Source organism: Spermophilus citellus, assembly GCF_964194105.1.
Source record: "Spermophilus citellus genome assembly, chromosome: 1".
Taxonomy (NCBI): Eukaryota; Metazoa; Chordata; class Mammalia; order Rodentia; family Sciuridae; genus Spermophilus; species Spermophilus citellus.
The window spans coordinates 236268429-236281542 of record NC_138182.1 but is presented as its reverse complement, the minus strand read 5'-3'; the positions used below and the strand labels follow the sequence as shown (position 1 = coordinate 236281542).

Sequence of the window (13114 nt, the reverse complement as noted above, 5' to 3'; positions counted from 1 at the left end):
CTCTCAAGTAGCTAGGATTACAGGCATGCACCACTGCACCAGGACTCCAAGTGACATTTTTTAAGTCTAGAACTGTTTTCTCTTATGGTACAGGTATTAAATCCAGGGGAGCTCTGCCACTGAACTACAAACCTAGCCCTTTTTCTATCTGTTATTTCTATTTTGAGACAGCCTCACTAAATTGCCTAGACTAGCCTTGAACTCTCCGTCCTCCTGCCTCAGCCTCCTGAGTAACTGAGATTATAGGTGTGCACCACTTTACCTGGTTCAATATAGAAATGTGTACTTGGATAAAATTCAAAAGTGAAGAAAAAGAGAATTTCAAACATGTAAAATGTACAAAACTTGCTGCCCACGTGAATATCCTGGAACAAGTTTCAAAAATAAACTAGAGTAAAACATAAGAGGAATTTAAGAAAGGACCATATGGGATATAAGAAAACAGTGTTAAATAAGCAGAAGAATAAAACATTTAAAACTAATATAGATTAATTCAGTTTTAGGAAAAATATTCTTAAAGTAGAGGCATAAGACTGTCTTTGTATTTGGGGGTTGGGAAGAAAATGCATTTTGTTTTGTTTAGAAAGAGAAATTATGAACCCTGAACTTGAACTATTTATGTTAAAAGCTGAAATTCATCTTCAGAAGAATAGGATATAGTAACAGATGCAAAAACTTCCAGGGTACTTTTTATATTCTGGGTACTGTTCTAAATTCCTTTTAGACATTGACCATTTTAATTCTTATCACTCCATGAGCTAGCTACTGTTAGTATAGCCACCTTCCAAAGGAGGAAAGTAACCCAAACAGTTCAGTAACTTACATAATATCACAGAGGCATTAGTGGCAGAGCCCATACAGGTTAACATAGTGGTCTGTGCCCTTACTCTGCTATAGTGTTGCTTTTGGAGGGGAGAAGGTGAAGGAATAAGGTCAAACATAACAGTAATCATAGATATTATAATGAGTTAAAAATCACTGTTACTTTGTTTTTCTTTTTGTTAATAAATACTAAGTTTATTAAAATTTATATTAATTTTAAAGTTTAAATGCTTATAGTATTTATTAATTTATTATTCTTGAGAAAAGAACTGAAGAGATTTTGTTTGGTTGACCTTTGTAGTATGATATCCATGTGGCCAAAAATAGTCAAGCAACTGAGCATTCATTTGTTGAGTAATGATAATCATGTGTTGTTGTTTCTAACTTCCCTGGAGAGCCTATCTAAATGTAATTCTGTCTTTTAACCTACATCCTTATCATCAAAGCATTTAGTGAACATTGATTATTTGCCAGTATTGTTCAAAGTAATACATATTACCACTCCACTTTGAATAATACTGGCAAATGAAGTCCATGGGAGAGATATTGCAGGCTTCCCAGTGAATGCTTAAAACTATGAATAGTACCAACCCTATATGTACTGTTGGCTTCTGTATCATATAACTTATGATAAAGTTTAATTTATAAGTTAGGCACATAAGAGATTAACAACAATAACTAATAATAAAATAGAACATTATAATAATATACTATAATAAAATTTGAATGTGGTCTCTCACTCAAATATCTTTATTGTACTGTACTCTTGTGATTGTCTGAGATGACACAGTGCCTCTGTGCTTAGGTAAAGTAAGTTGAATGACAGCACTATTGTGACTTGTATTCGGCTAATATGTCAGCACTGCAGTATCATAGCTGTGAATCTGATAGCTGGGAGCTACTAAGTGACTAACAGGTGGTTAGTATACATAGCATGGATATTTTGCATAAAGGGATTATTCTTGCGCAAGGAAGAATAGATTGAGATGGCATAAAATTTTATCACACTACTCAAAATGTCATGCAGTTGAAAACTTACAAATTATTTCTGGAATTTTCCATTTAGTATTTTCAGACTATATATGATCTTAGATAACTGAAACCATGAATGAGGAGAGACTACTACATATTAACTGACTTAAAAATGTGGTAGTGAAGAATGTTTTTCTAGATCTCAACTTTTGGTGTTGAAATTCCTACTTAACTACTAGTAGTTACAGCTAGTGACATTTTTATTTCAGTTAACTTTGATCTAAAACCTGATGACAATGAAAGTACCTATAAGTACGGTTTTCACATTTATGAAATGAATTCAGATGTACAGTCAGTCCTTTATATCCTTGTGTCCTGATCACAGATTCAGTCACAGATTCAAAATATTTGAAAAAATTACATCTGAACTGAATACATACAGATGTTTTTCTTATCATCATTCCCTAAAACACTACTGTGTAACAACTATTTACATGGCATTTACATTGTATTAGACATTGTAAGTAATCTAAAGATAATTTAAAGTATGGAGGAGGATGTACATAATAAGCAAATATTAAACCATTTTCTATAAGGGACTTGAACTCTGTAGATTTTGGTATCCACAGACAAATCCTGCAACTAATACCCCAAGATACCAAAGGACCACTATACAAGTTTCATCATCTTATTTCAAAAACTTAACGTATTTGTTAAGATAAATGTTTGACTTTCTGGTGAATATACTGTTATAAGGACAGACATGTTATGCCATGTACATGTTCCTTTGGTTTATGAATGGGTATTTATTTTCAAGCTATTTTATTCAGTCTGTTTTCTTATAATATCCATTCATTTTGGGATTTAGTAATAAGAACTACACAGAGGAAATTTATTCTATCTCATACACACACACTTGAACATGCTTATCTTGACTTCTCTTAATGTTTTTCTGAATACATATCCTCAGCCTTTAATGCAAGCTTCACATGAGGGAGTTTCAGAACTCATGCTGCTCTAAACCTCAGTATTTCTTAGATGATTCTAGTTTATTTTTCAAAGTAACTCTAAAGTCTGTGTCCCTCAAAATATGTTGCAATCATCATATCATGACAGGCATATAAACCCACACTATTCTGCAGTTCAAGTTTCATTTGCTTTTTAAGCAAACACATACCTTTTTGAACTTCTAGGCAGTCCAAATTCTCAAATCTTTACATAAAACTTCTTTAAGCTAAGGTTTATTCATCTCCTATATATGCAGTCTGAAATGAGGGGTTTATATTTCCCCCTGACAAATTCTATTTTAATATTAGCCCAGGGACCTATTCAGACTTTGTCAAATATCTTGATTCTGCCATTTGTTTTAGCTTAGTCTATATCTTTATATATTATTTGTTAATATCATTCCCTGTTCCCCAAAAGATTTTGATTGTTAGTAACTAGCCAGCTATCACATTCCGATAAGGATTTGGGGGATGTCTTTCTATGAAGATTAAAATGGTGAGGAGATAAGAGTGAGTTCATAGGCAGAACCATTAAAATTTTTCTTTAAAATAGTTAATATTGAACCATTAATGAGTGAATTTTTTTAAGTACAACTATCAAACAGCAAATTTATTTTACCAACCTACATCCCTCCAACACAGGAAGAAAACCACCAGTGAATATCTACTTTTGAGATATTATGCTGCTATTGTGAATAAGAAGAACAATTTATCATTGTTTTGTTTTTTTACCAGAAATGTGCAGTTTTCCTGATTATTAAACACTTTTGAGTCTTTTTTTAATCCATTAAACACATTGATCCTAATGTTCTTTTTATGTATTTTTTGTTGATTCATTTATTTCAAATAATGAATAGTTTCAACTTTATTTTCTGATTTCAAACTTCTACCTTTAAGTTTATATTCAAAATATTATCAATATTTAGAAAGCAAAATATTTATTTTGAAGTATATTTTAGTAGAATTTTGTATATGTAAGATATAAAATTCTTTATATAAATTAAACTGCTCAACTATTTGTGTCAAAGTTTGGAATGCTATGAGTTTTCTCAAATTATACTTTTTCATGACATAGATTTCTTTGAGGTTAATTAGTTCAAATCTCAAAGCACAATCCTGAGGCTGTAATAGAAACATAATAAACTGGCACTATGAAATGAAATTTAGGTAACTAAGCAAGTAGGTCCAAAGGCTTTCTCTGGGGTTCCCAATTAAATACTAATGCACTTATAGATTTCATTTTCAAGCATTTTTTAAGTTCAGGGAGAAAGTCTTATGTCAACAATGAGCAAAAATTACTAATCCAGTTGCCTTTGCAGTAGGTTTTTCTTTATCATTGTTCAAATTATAGCTACAAGCTTTCTGTTGATGAGGGACATTTATTTCATGTCTTCTCTGTTTTGAACTTTGTATACATTACACTGTGTTTCACAGAATGCCTATTACCTGAATAGAAAATAAGGTCCACAAGAATACATAAGAAGGGCTGGAGATGTGGTTCAAGGCTTGCCTGGCATGCGTGCAGCCTGGGTTTGATCCTCAGCACCACATACAAACAAAGATGTTGTGTCCGCTGAAAACTAAAAAATATTTAAAAAATTCTCTCTCTCTCTCTCTCTCTCTCTCTCTCTCTCTCTCTCTCTCTCTCTTTAAAAAAAAGAATACATAAGGACACTTAATAGAGGTATCTTCAAGAGGATATAAATCAATATAATGTTGTACATGGAACCAATGAGAATTTTGTAAATGAGAGTATACATAATCAGGATCAACTGAATGATAACATCAATTTTAGAACAATCAATTCAGTAAGTAATATATATATATATATATATATATATATATATATATATATACACACACACACACACACACACAAACACACACACACATATGTGTGTGTAAATAAAAATAGGCAAATAAAAATAAGAAGAGATATAAAGGAAAAAACAAAAAGCAATGACAAGTAACTGATAGAGGACAACTTGGAGAACTAATTTATTTACAACAGCCAGTGAAATCATCTTTGGAAATTTGATATATAAGCTAAGATTTTAAGTTTTAAATAAAATTAGGTATTATAGAAAAGTATATGTTGGTGAATACTTATGACAAATTACTCTAAAATTTAATATTTAGTTGCTAATGAAAAACACCTGTTTTTACTCAGAGTTTTCTGGGTTGGCAACTTGGGCTAGGCTCAGCTGTGATGGATTGACTTGTATTTCATGGTGTTATCTGGGCTTACTTATACATTTGCAATTAGCTGACATCCTTGGCTCCATTCACAGGTCTGAGGGTTGGCTTGTTGTCAGCAGTCACTATGGCAGTAACTGGACAAAGTGTCACATATTCAGCAAGGCAGCCTAGCTTTTTCACGTGCTATTGGCCTCAGGTTTACCAGCAAAGGAAGGCCATCACCAATGCATAAACATTTTTATGCTTCTAATTGCATCATATTTATTAATGACTCATTGATAAGAGCAAGTCACATTTAAAGGCCAAAATTTGGAAGGTAGAAAAATGTTCTCCCCTTATGGAGGAAATGAATAGGAATGTGCATGGAATGAAAAAGGATGTTTTTTTCTGGTTTGTAATCTACTTTATGGAGAATGAGATTTTAGGAGGAGAAAAGCATCATTCTCAAGGTCCTAAGGCAAGAAAGTGTTTGGTATGTTTGTTAGTGTTCGAATACCACCGATGATGGAGAGTAGTTCAATATGGTAGATGAAAAAGTAGGCTGGGTCATTCAGTGCTGTAGATCAGTGTCAGGAGTCTCATCTTAATCCACATGTAAAAAGAAGCCATTAAGTTTCTAGGAGGAAAGACACTCTGATCTCCATAGGAAATGCTGCTGAAAGATTGAAGAAGGTATGTCAGGGAAGTATCCTGGATTTGACATACCAGAGATTAGTTAGTGAACAAAAGCCAGACTTTTGTTCTGAATAGCTTTCAGAAGAGTATTAGGAACAAAGAAACAGATTAGAGTAGGTTGAAGAATGGAGGAATAGGAAATGAAGAAGCATAAATTATGTATAATTAAGACTTGTGAAGTTTTGCCATGGAAAGGAGCAAAGGAATATAATATGAGCTGAAGAGGGTTTTTTGGTTTTGTTTTGGTGTGAAAGATATTAGAACATGAAATCATGTATACTAGTAGAAATAGACTAGCTAACAAAAAGTACTAAAGGCAGAGAGAAAATATTGAATTAAATAGAGGTAGACTTCAACCAGGATAACATTTTTAATGTTTTTTTTAATAAATGGGAAAATATACCAGGCTCATATACTTTGTATTATACAAGATTTCTAATACTTCATAAGTTTATTTGTAGACTCAACATAGTTCCAATAAAAATATGAACTTTTAAAAAAAGTACAAGATAATTGTAAGTTTTGTAAAGTCATGAAAAGGTCAGAGATAACAATAAGATGAAAGGACCTCTTCAACCGAAGAGTGAGGCTTACTATAAAGCTTTAAGAGTTTATAATTATGACATAGAAAAGACAGTAAACTAATGGAACAGGATAAAAATCTCGAAAGCAAACCCAGGCATATTTGGCCTCTTACTGACAAAAGTGACACTATAAAGCAGTACAGGAAAGGAAAGTCTTTGCAATTAATAGGCTAGGTCAATTAATAACTATACAAAGAAGAAAAGTGAAATTTATGCATAAGGCACACCATACATAAAAGTCAATTTTAGGTATATTATAGGGTCATGAAATGTTATGAAATGCAACATAATGCTATCTTAGTACTTAAAAATTTAATAATTCTTTAATAAAACACAACAAATAGTAACTATGAAGGAAAATGACATTAAATAGATTACTTTAAAATAAAGATGAAATTTTGTTTCATCAAAAGACACCAGGAAAAGAGTGAAAAAGCAAACCAGTGAGAAGAAAAAAAATACTACACATGTAATCAGTAACAACAAAAAATAAATTAAGTAAAAATGCCTGTAGGTGTATAAGAAAAATCAGACAATCCAATTAAAAATGAATTGACTAAAAAAATTTAATGACTAACAACCCAAATGTATCCTTCATAAAAGAAAATACCAATAGATAACATATAGGAAATCTATGGGGGAACAAAACCATGGGGATAAACCAAATAATAATTTATCCAGTTGTGTTATAACAGCACAATGGCCAAGATATTTGTTACTATAAAACAAATATCACAAGACTAGGTAATTTTAAAAAAAATTTTAGTTGTCAATGGATCTTTATTTTATTTATTTATATGTGGTGCTGAGAATCGAACCCAGTGCCTTACATATGCTAGGCAAGTGCTGTACTACTGAGCCACCACCCCCGTTCACAGACTAGGTAATTTTTAAGAACAGAAAATTATTTTTTACATTCTGAAAAGCTGCAAAGTCTAAGATCAAGGTCCTGTCAAGGTCAGTGTCTGGTGAGTGCCCAGTCTTTTCTCCAAAGATGGCACCTTGAATGTCACTTCCTTGAAAGGGATGAAAACTGTGTACTCATGTGGCAGAAGAGTAGAAAAGCAAAGATGAATACTGTTCCCTTTGGCCCTTATGTAGATTGCTAATCCCACTGTGAGGGTTCTGTACTCATGACTTAATTGCCTCCTAAAAACCTCATCTCTTAATACTGTTGCACTGGGAATTTATGTTTCAGTATAAATTTTGGATGAGACAAACATTGAAACCATAGCAGAAAGATTTTCTGTATTCTCAAGGGGTTTTTTTTGGCCTCATTTACATAACCTTTATATTTCATGTAACTTATAAATATTTCTTAACTCCTTGTTTTATTCAACTTTTTTTTTCTGTTGTGACCAAAAGACATAACAAGAACTATTAGAGGAGGAAAAGTTTAAGATTAAGTTTCAGAGGCCTTCAAGTTTCAGAGGTCTTAATCCATAGATGGCCAACTCCGTGGTTCTGGGCCCAGACATGACAGAAAAGCGTGACAGAGGAAAGCCTCCACTTACCTTGGATAAAGTAGATACCCCAAGGCATTCCCCCAATGATCTACTCCCTCTAGCCACACCCTACCTGCCTGCAATTACTACCCAGTTAATCCATTTAAGTTGATTAACACAATGATTAGGTTTTGGTTCTCAAAACCCAATCATTTCACCTCTGAATTTTCTTGCATTGTTTCACAGGTGAGCTTTTGGGGGGCACCTCATATCTAAACCATAACACTTCTGTTATGCGTCAATGGACTGAGGCTGGGTGAATTTGAGGAAAATGTTCTTAATACTTCAACAAAACTGCAGAACTTTTGGTGAAAGGGGAGAAGGGTTAGAGGAGAGTGGGAGGAAAATGGCTGTGGTTAACATTCATTAGATATATACTATGTGCCAGACATTGTGCTAAACTCTGTAAGTCTGTTGCCTTATTTAATTCTCACAACAGTTTCACAGATGTGTAAGTTTTGAGGTTAAGTAAGAGGAATTTTGCTACCAGACCTTGTGCTACTGAGCTGCCTCTTAACTATTTCATTTGGGAGAGTGGAGGGGTTCATCATATTTCCTAGCTACAAAACTAATCCCATAATCACTTGCCATGTCTACTTCTTGACATTCCTTCAGCTTTAGCTCTTTCTTGGCTTTGAGTTACAAGAAGATGCAAAGGATAGAATAGAAAATTCTCTATGAACTGTATGAGAATGAAGTAAGGTATCCTCCTATCCTCACTTTCCATCATGGGTGGATGCTCATATTAAGGCCCTGTGACCTTGTGAAAACCATCTTCTTTTCATGGTAGAAGTGGATAGAGAGAAACTCTGTATTCCTGAGACTGATATCGCTAACACTTACTTAAATGGTTAAGCAGAGATACAAATATATACCTAATGTGTTTAGGTATATTTTAGCATTATCTAAAAATTCTAGAGAATAATTAGGCTTCTTATTTTCAGTTTCTTCTCACCTTGGGAGGTAGCATTCTTATTGCTTTGAATATGTCACAAAAACAGATGTTTTATGCTTCTTTTATATATATTTAGTTGTAGATGGACACAATACCTGTATTTTATTTGCTTATTTTTATGTGGGGCTGAGGGTTGAATCAGTTGCCTCATATGTGCTAGGAAAGCACTCTACCACTGAGCTACAACCCCAGCCCCTATTTTATGCTTCTTATAAATATTCTAACAAAAAGTAAAGCTAGTCTCTCTCAAGGAAACCAATCTTAAACTGAACTCAGAAAAAACTTTTTTCTTATTTTTTGCAGACTTTGAATAATGAGATGAGTACAGATGATGACAATGAATATGCAGAAGAAAAGGACAGCTACATCTGTGCAGTGTGTCTGGATGTGTACTTCAACCCTTACATGTGTTACCCTTGCCACCATATCTTCTGTGAGCCCTGTTTACGGACTCTAGCCAAAGACAATCCTGCAAACACTCCCTGCCCATTGTGTCGGACAATTATTTCAAGAGTGTTTTTCCAGACAGGTAACTCTTCTGTTCCATTAACATGATTACTAGTTCTTCTGACTACTTTTTTGTTCTTCTTCTAAAGCATTTTGTGAATTCTAAAAAAATATTGAAAATCATATAAAGTGCATATAATGTGCATGTGTTGCTGTCCAGGTCATAAAACAGTACTTACCCAACTCACAGAACAGTGTGAGAATCAGATGAGAATAGATCATCTGCAATCCCCTGACTGTACACTCAGATTCTTTCTAAAACATCTTAACTAGTTGTTATTGGGTCTTTAAAATAAGAACCTCTCCATTGTTAAAGAAATTCCATTTGAACAAAACCATTGATTATTTATTCCTCAAATCTACCTTCTGCTACTATTGATTCTGTGGCCCTTATTATTTCCTCTGGAGTCACAGAGAATAAATCTGTAAATATCTGAGGATAATTATTAAGACTTTAGCCCAGACTCCACATCTTCTCAGCATTCCTAATGTTAAGGTCTTTCTTCTTAATAAGAGAAATATTGTAACAAGGATTTGTTTACCTAATTATCATTTGAAGTTGGAATATAACACAGTATTTCAAACATATTAATGGAGAGAGAAAAACTAATGACTATGGAACATAAAGAACTATGGTAAAATGATAGAATACACCACTGTGTGCTAAATATTAGGGGTAAATTTTCTATCTCCAGATTCTTACTTCAGCCATAAAGGAGCCTAATGAGTATCAAAGTATTACTTCATGAATAGTAAAACTAAAGAAAATAGATGGTACATTTTTTCTTGCCTGAAGGAAATCCCAGGACCCACCTATAGGAGAATCAGATTATTAAAGTTAAGCTTTGGGTATCCTAAGCCAACCAGCTGCATGTAAATTTAAAAACCTGCTTTAGAGGCTTAGTAATCAAACCTTGAAGGGAAATTAAAGGAGCCCATCCCTGATCTGCCTGTGCATGTAGACTGCTGCATAAAATCAGTGTACCAACTTTAGGCAGCTCTAGAGACAAAATAATATGCCAACTACAGTGATTCTACCCAGTTAGAGCAGTGTGATCAGGACACCAGGGTTTCATCATTTACTCCTCTTTTTGGGGGGAAGGCCACGTGAGGGAGGTGGAAAAAGGAAACAAAAACTTCCATGAAAAAGCAGAAGTTTACTGGAAATTCCTCTTCTCTGGCCTGTGGCTGGAATTTTAAAGTTTCTTTTCTAATACCAGGTCCCTAGCAGGGTGCTTTGGGTTGAACAAAAGAGAAACACCAGTTATAGCTCTTTCCCAGTGTTATTTCAGGTCAGCTATAAAAAACAGCATTTATTTACTAAAAGATTGTTTTGATTGGAAGCAGCTAGGTGGTGTTTAGACTTAGTGTCCCTGTTGAAACAGAGCTTGTGTCTCCCTTCTAGGATCTTGTTTAACACTGGCAGGGATCATAAATATTTTTCTCTTTAGGTCTTAAAATAGTAATGGCTAAAGTTTTTCTTGGTTTACTTATTGAAACAACAATTTCATATTCTCTTTTATTTTCAAAATAGTACTTCTAAAATAAATTACATTGGAAATACTTAGAGTCATTTCCAGTGAAGACTATGTTTGGCTGTGTACTGTCATTTAAAGACTGATAACAATGTTAACAGGAATATGCTACTTAATTATTTATACTGTACTCAGAAGAATAATTTGAGATGATTTATAAAATACATTCATTGAAATAGCAGGACAAAGGAATCATGAATAGGAATGGAATATAAAGACAAAGTGAGGATAGGAGGGCAGATACACAAGCCATGTGGCCCTACATCTAACTATAATTAGATGAAGTATTTGGCTTACAGTATTCAGACTGCCTCTAAGATTTCATCTCATGCCAGTAAGAATGGCAGTTATCAAGAATACAGACAGTGGTCACATATAAATTTTAAAAATTAATTTAAAAAATACATCATTATATAATTCCAAAAAAATATGGACATAAATAAATGTTGGCAAAGATGCAGGGGAAAAAGGCATACTCATACATTGCTGGTGGGACTGCAAAATGGAACAACCAACCTAGAAAGCAGTATGGAGATTCCTTAGAAAACTTGGAATGGAACCACCATTTGACCTAGCTATCCCATTCCTTGGTCTATACCCAAAGGACTTAAAATCAGCATACTTGTAGTAATGCAGCTACCTCAATGATCATAGCAGCACAATTCACAATAGCTGAACTGTAATGCCCTTCAGTATATGAATGGATAAAGAAACTGTGGTATATATACACAATGGAATATTACTCAGCATTAAAAGAGAATAAAATCTTGGTATTTGCAGGTAAATGTATGTTTCTGAAGAATGTCATGTTAAGCGAAGTAATCCAATCCCAAAAAACCAAAGGCCAGATGTTCTCTCTGATAAGTGGATACTGATCCATGACTGGGCAAGGGGATGGGGAAAATGGGGGAACTTTGATTGGGCAAGGGGAGGGAGGGTGCATAGGGGCAGGAAAGTGGTGGAATGAGATGGACATCACTACCCTAGATACATGAATGACCGCACCTATAGTGTGACGCTACATCATGTACAACCAGAGAAATGAAAAGTTGTGCTGTAATTGTGTACAATGAATCAAAATACATTCTGCTGTCATATATACCTAATTAAGATAAATTAATTAATTAATCTAAAAAGTTCAGACTACTTAAGGAAAAATAAAAGCAGGTACATAATTAATTGATTTTCATGCTTCCATTAAAAGAAACATACTAGTTCCTCAAGTTCCTTTTCCTGCTGCTTTACTTTCAGAATTTTTATTTAATTTCTTATCTAGGGCATATTGAGAAGTGGAGTAGCAATATCCTCAAAAACATTCTTGGAGCAAATGCAATCAAGTTGTCTGACATTATTTCTTATGATATTCTTTGATAAAAGTAAAGGACATATCTTCATGTAAATTAGGGAAACAATATTGGTAGTAGCCAAAAAATATGGTTTAATTTTTTTGGTAAAATTAACTTTTTAAATTTTGTAAATAAATTATAAGCTCAAGATCCCCAATATTTCTACTATTTATAAAGACAACATTTATGAATTGCCTTCCAGAACATTTTATGTACATGTGGTTAAAGCTTTTTGTTGTTTTCAAAAAATCAGACATTATACCTGTGATCTTTAATTTGCTTCGTTTGTTTCATTTAAAGCTCTGTGATTCCATCATGTTTTTATTTCTTATTTATGGATTTACTTATTGATATTAATGGATGAATATTTGAATATATCACAGAGTATTTCCTTGGGATGAATTTTAAGAACTGGAAATCATAGGTAAAACCTATGTTCTTTTAAGGCTATTTGTTATAAAAATTATACTCCTGAATTATTGTAAGCAGCAGTACATGAGGGCTTGTTGTCTCTGTAGTACTGGCCATCCCAGTTTTCCTTTCCACATACCTGACTATGAGAATTTTTAAATTTTTGGTGCCAACTTTTGTTATATATGGAAAATAATTTTCCCTTTTTGCCATTTGCATTTTAATTTTGTTTCAGGTACTGCATGACTGTGCAGAACTTCTATCTTTTTATGTAGTCTCATGTAGTGATCTTTGTCTTTATTATTTACAATTTCAAACAGAATTTTATAAACATTCTCTTTACCTCTAGTTATATGAGGTGGTATTTTGTTCTCAATACCTCACATTTATCTCTAGTCTATTTGTTGTGGTGTATAATTTGCTTAAGAATCAAGTACTTTTTGAGGGGCTGTAGCTCAGAGGTAGAGCTCTTGCTTAGTATGTGTGAAGCACTGAGTTCAGTCCTCAGCACCACATAAAAAATAAAGGTATTGTATCCATCTACAACTAAAAAAAAATTTAAAGAATAAAGTACTTTTTTCCACATTTAAGCATAT

The 13114-nt window shown here is 33.3% G+C and overlaps 1 protein-coding gene across 3 annotated transcripts in view; it reads left to right on the top strand.

Annotated features, from left to right (window-relative positions):
- The window catches only part of RNF180 (ring finger protein 180), a 230378-nt gene that overhangs the window by 136939 nt on the left and 80325 nt on the right, over positions 1-13114 (top strand). For all 3 annotated transcript variants that reach the window (XM_081285322.1, XM_081285320.1, XM_081285321.1), the window contains exon 6: positions 9023-9248. In XM_081285322.1, coding sequence (XP_081141448.1) covers positions 9023-9248 — 226 coding nt within the window. The remainder of the gene's footprint in view (positions 1-9022; positions 9249-13114) is intronic.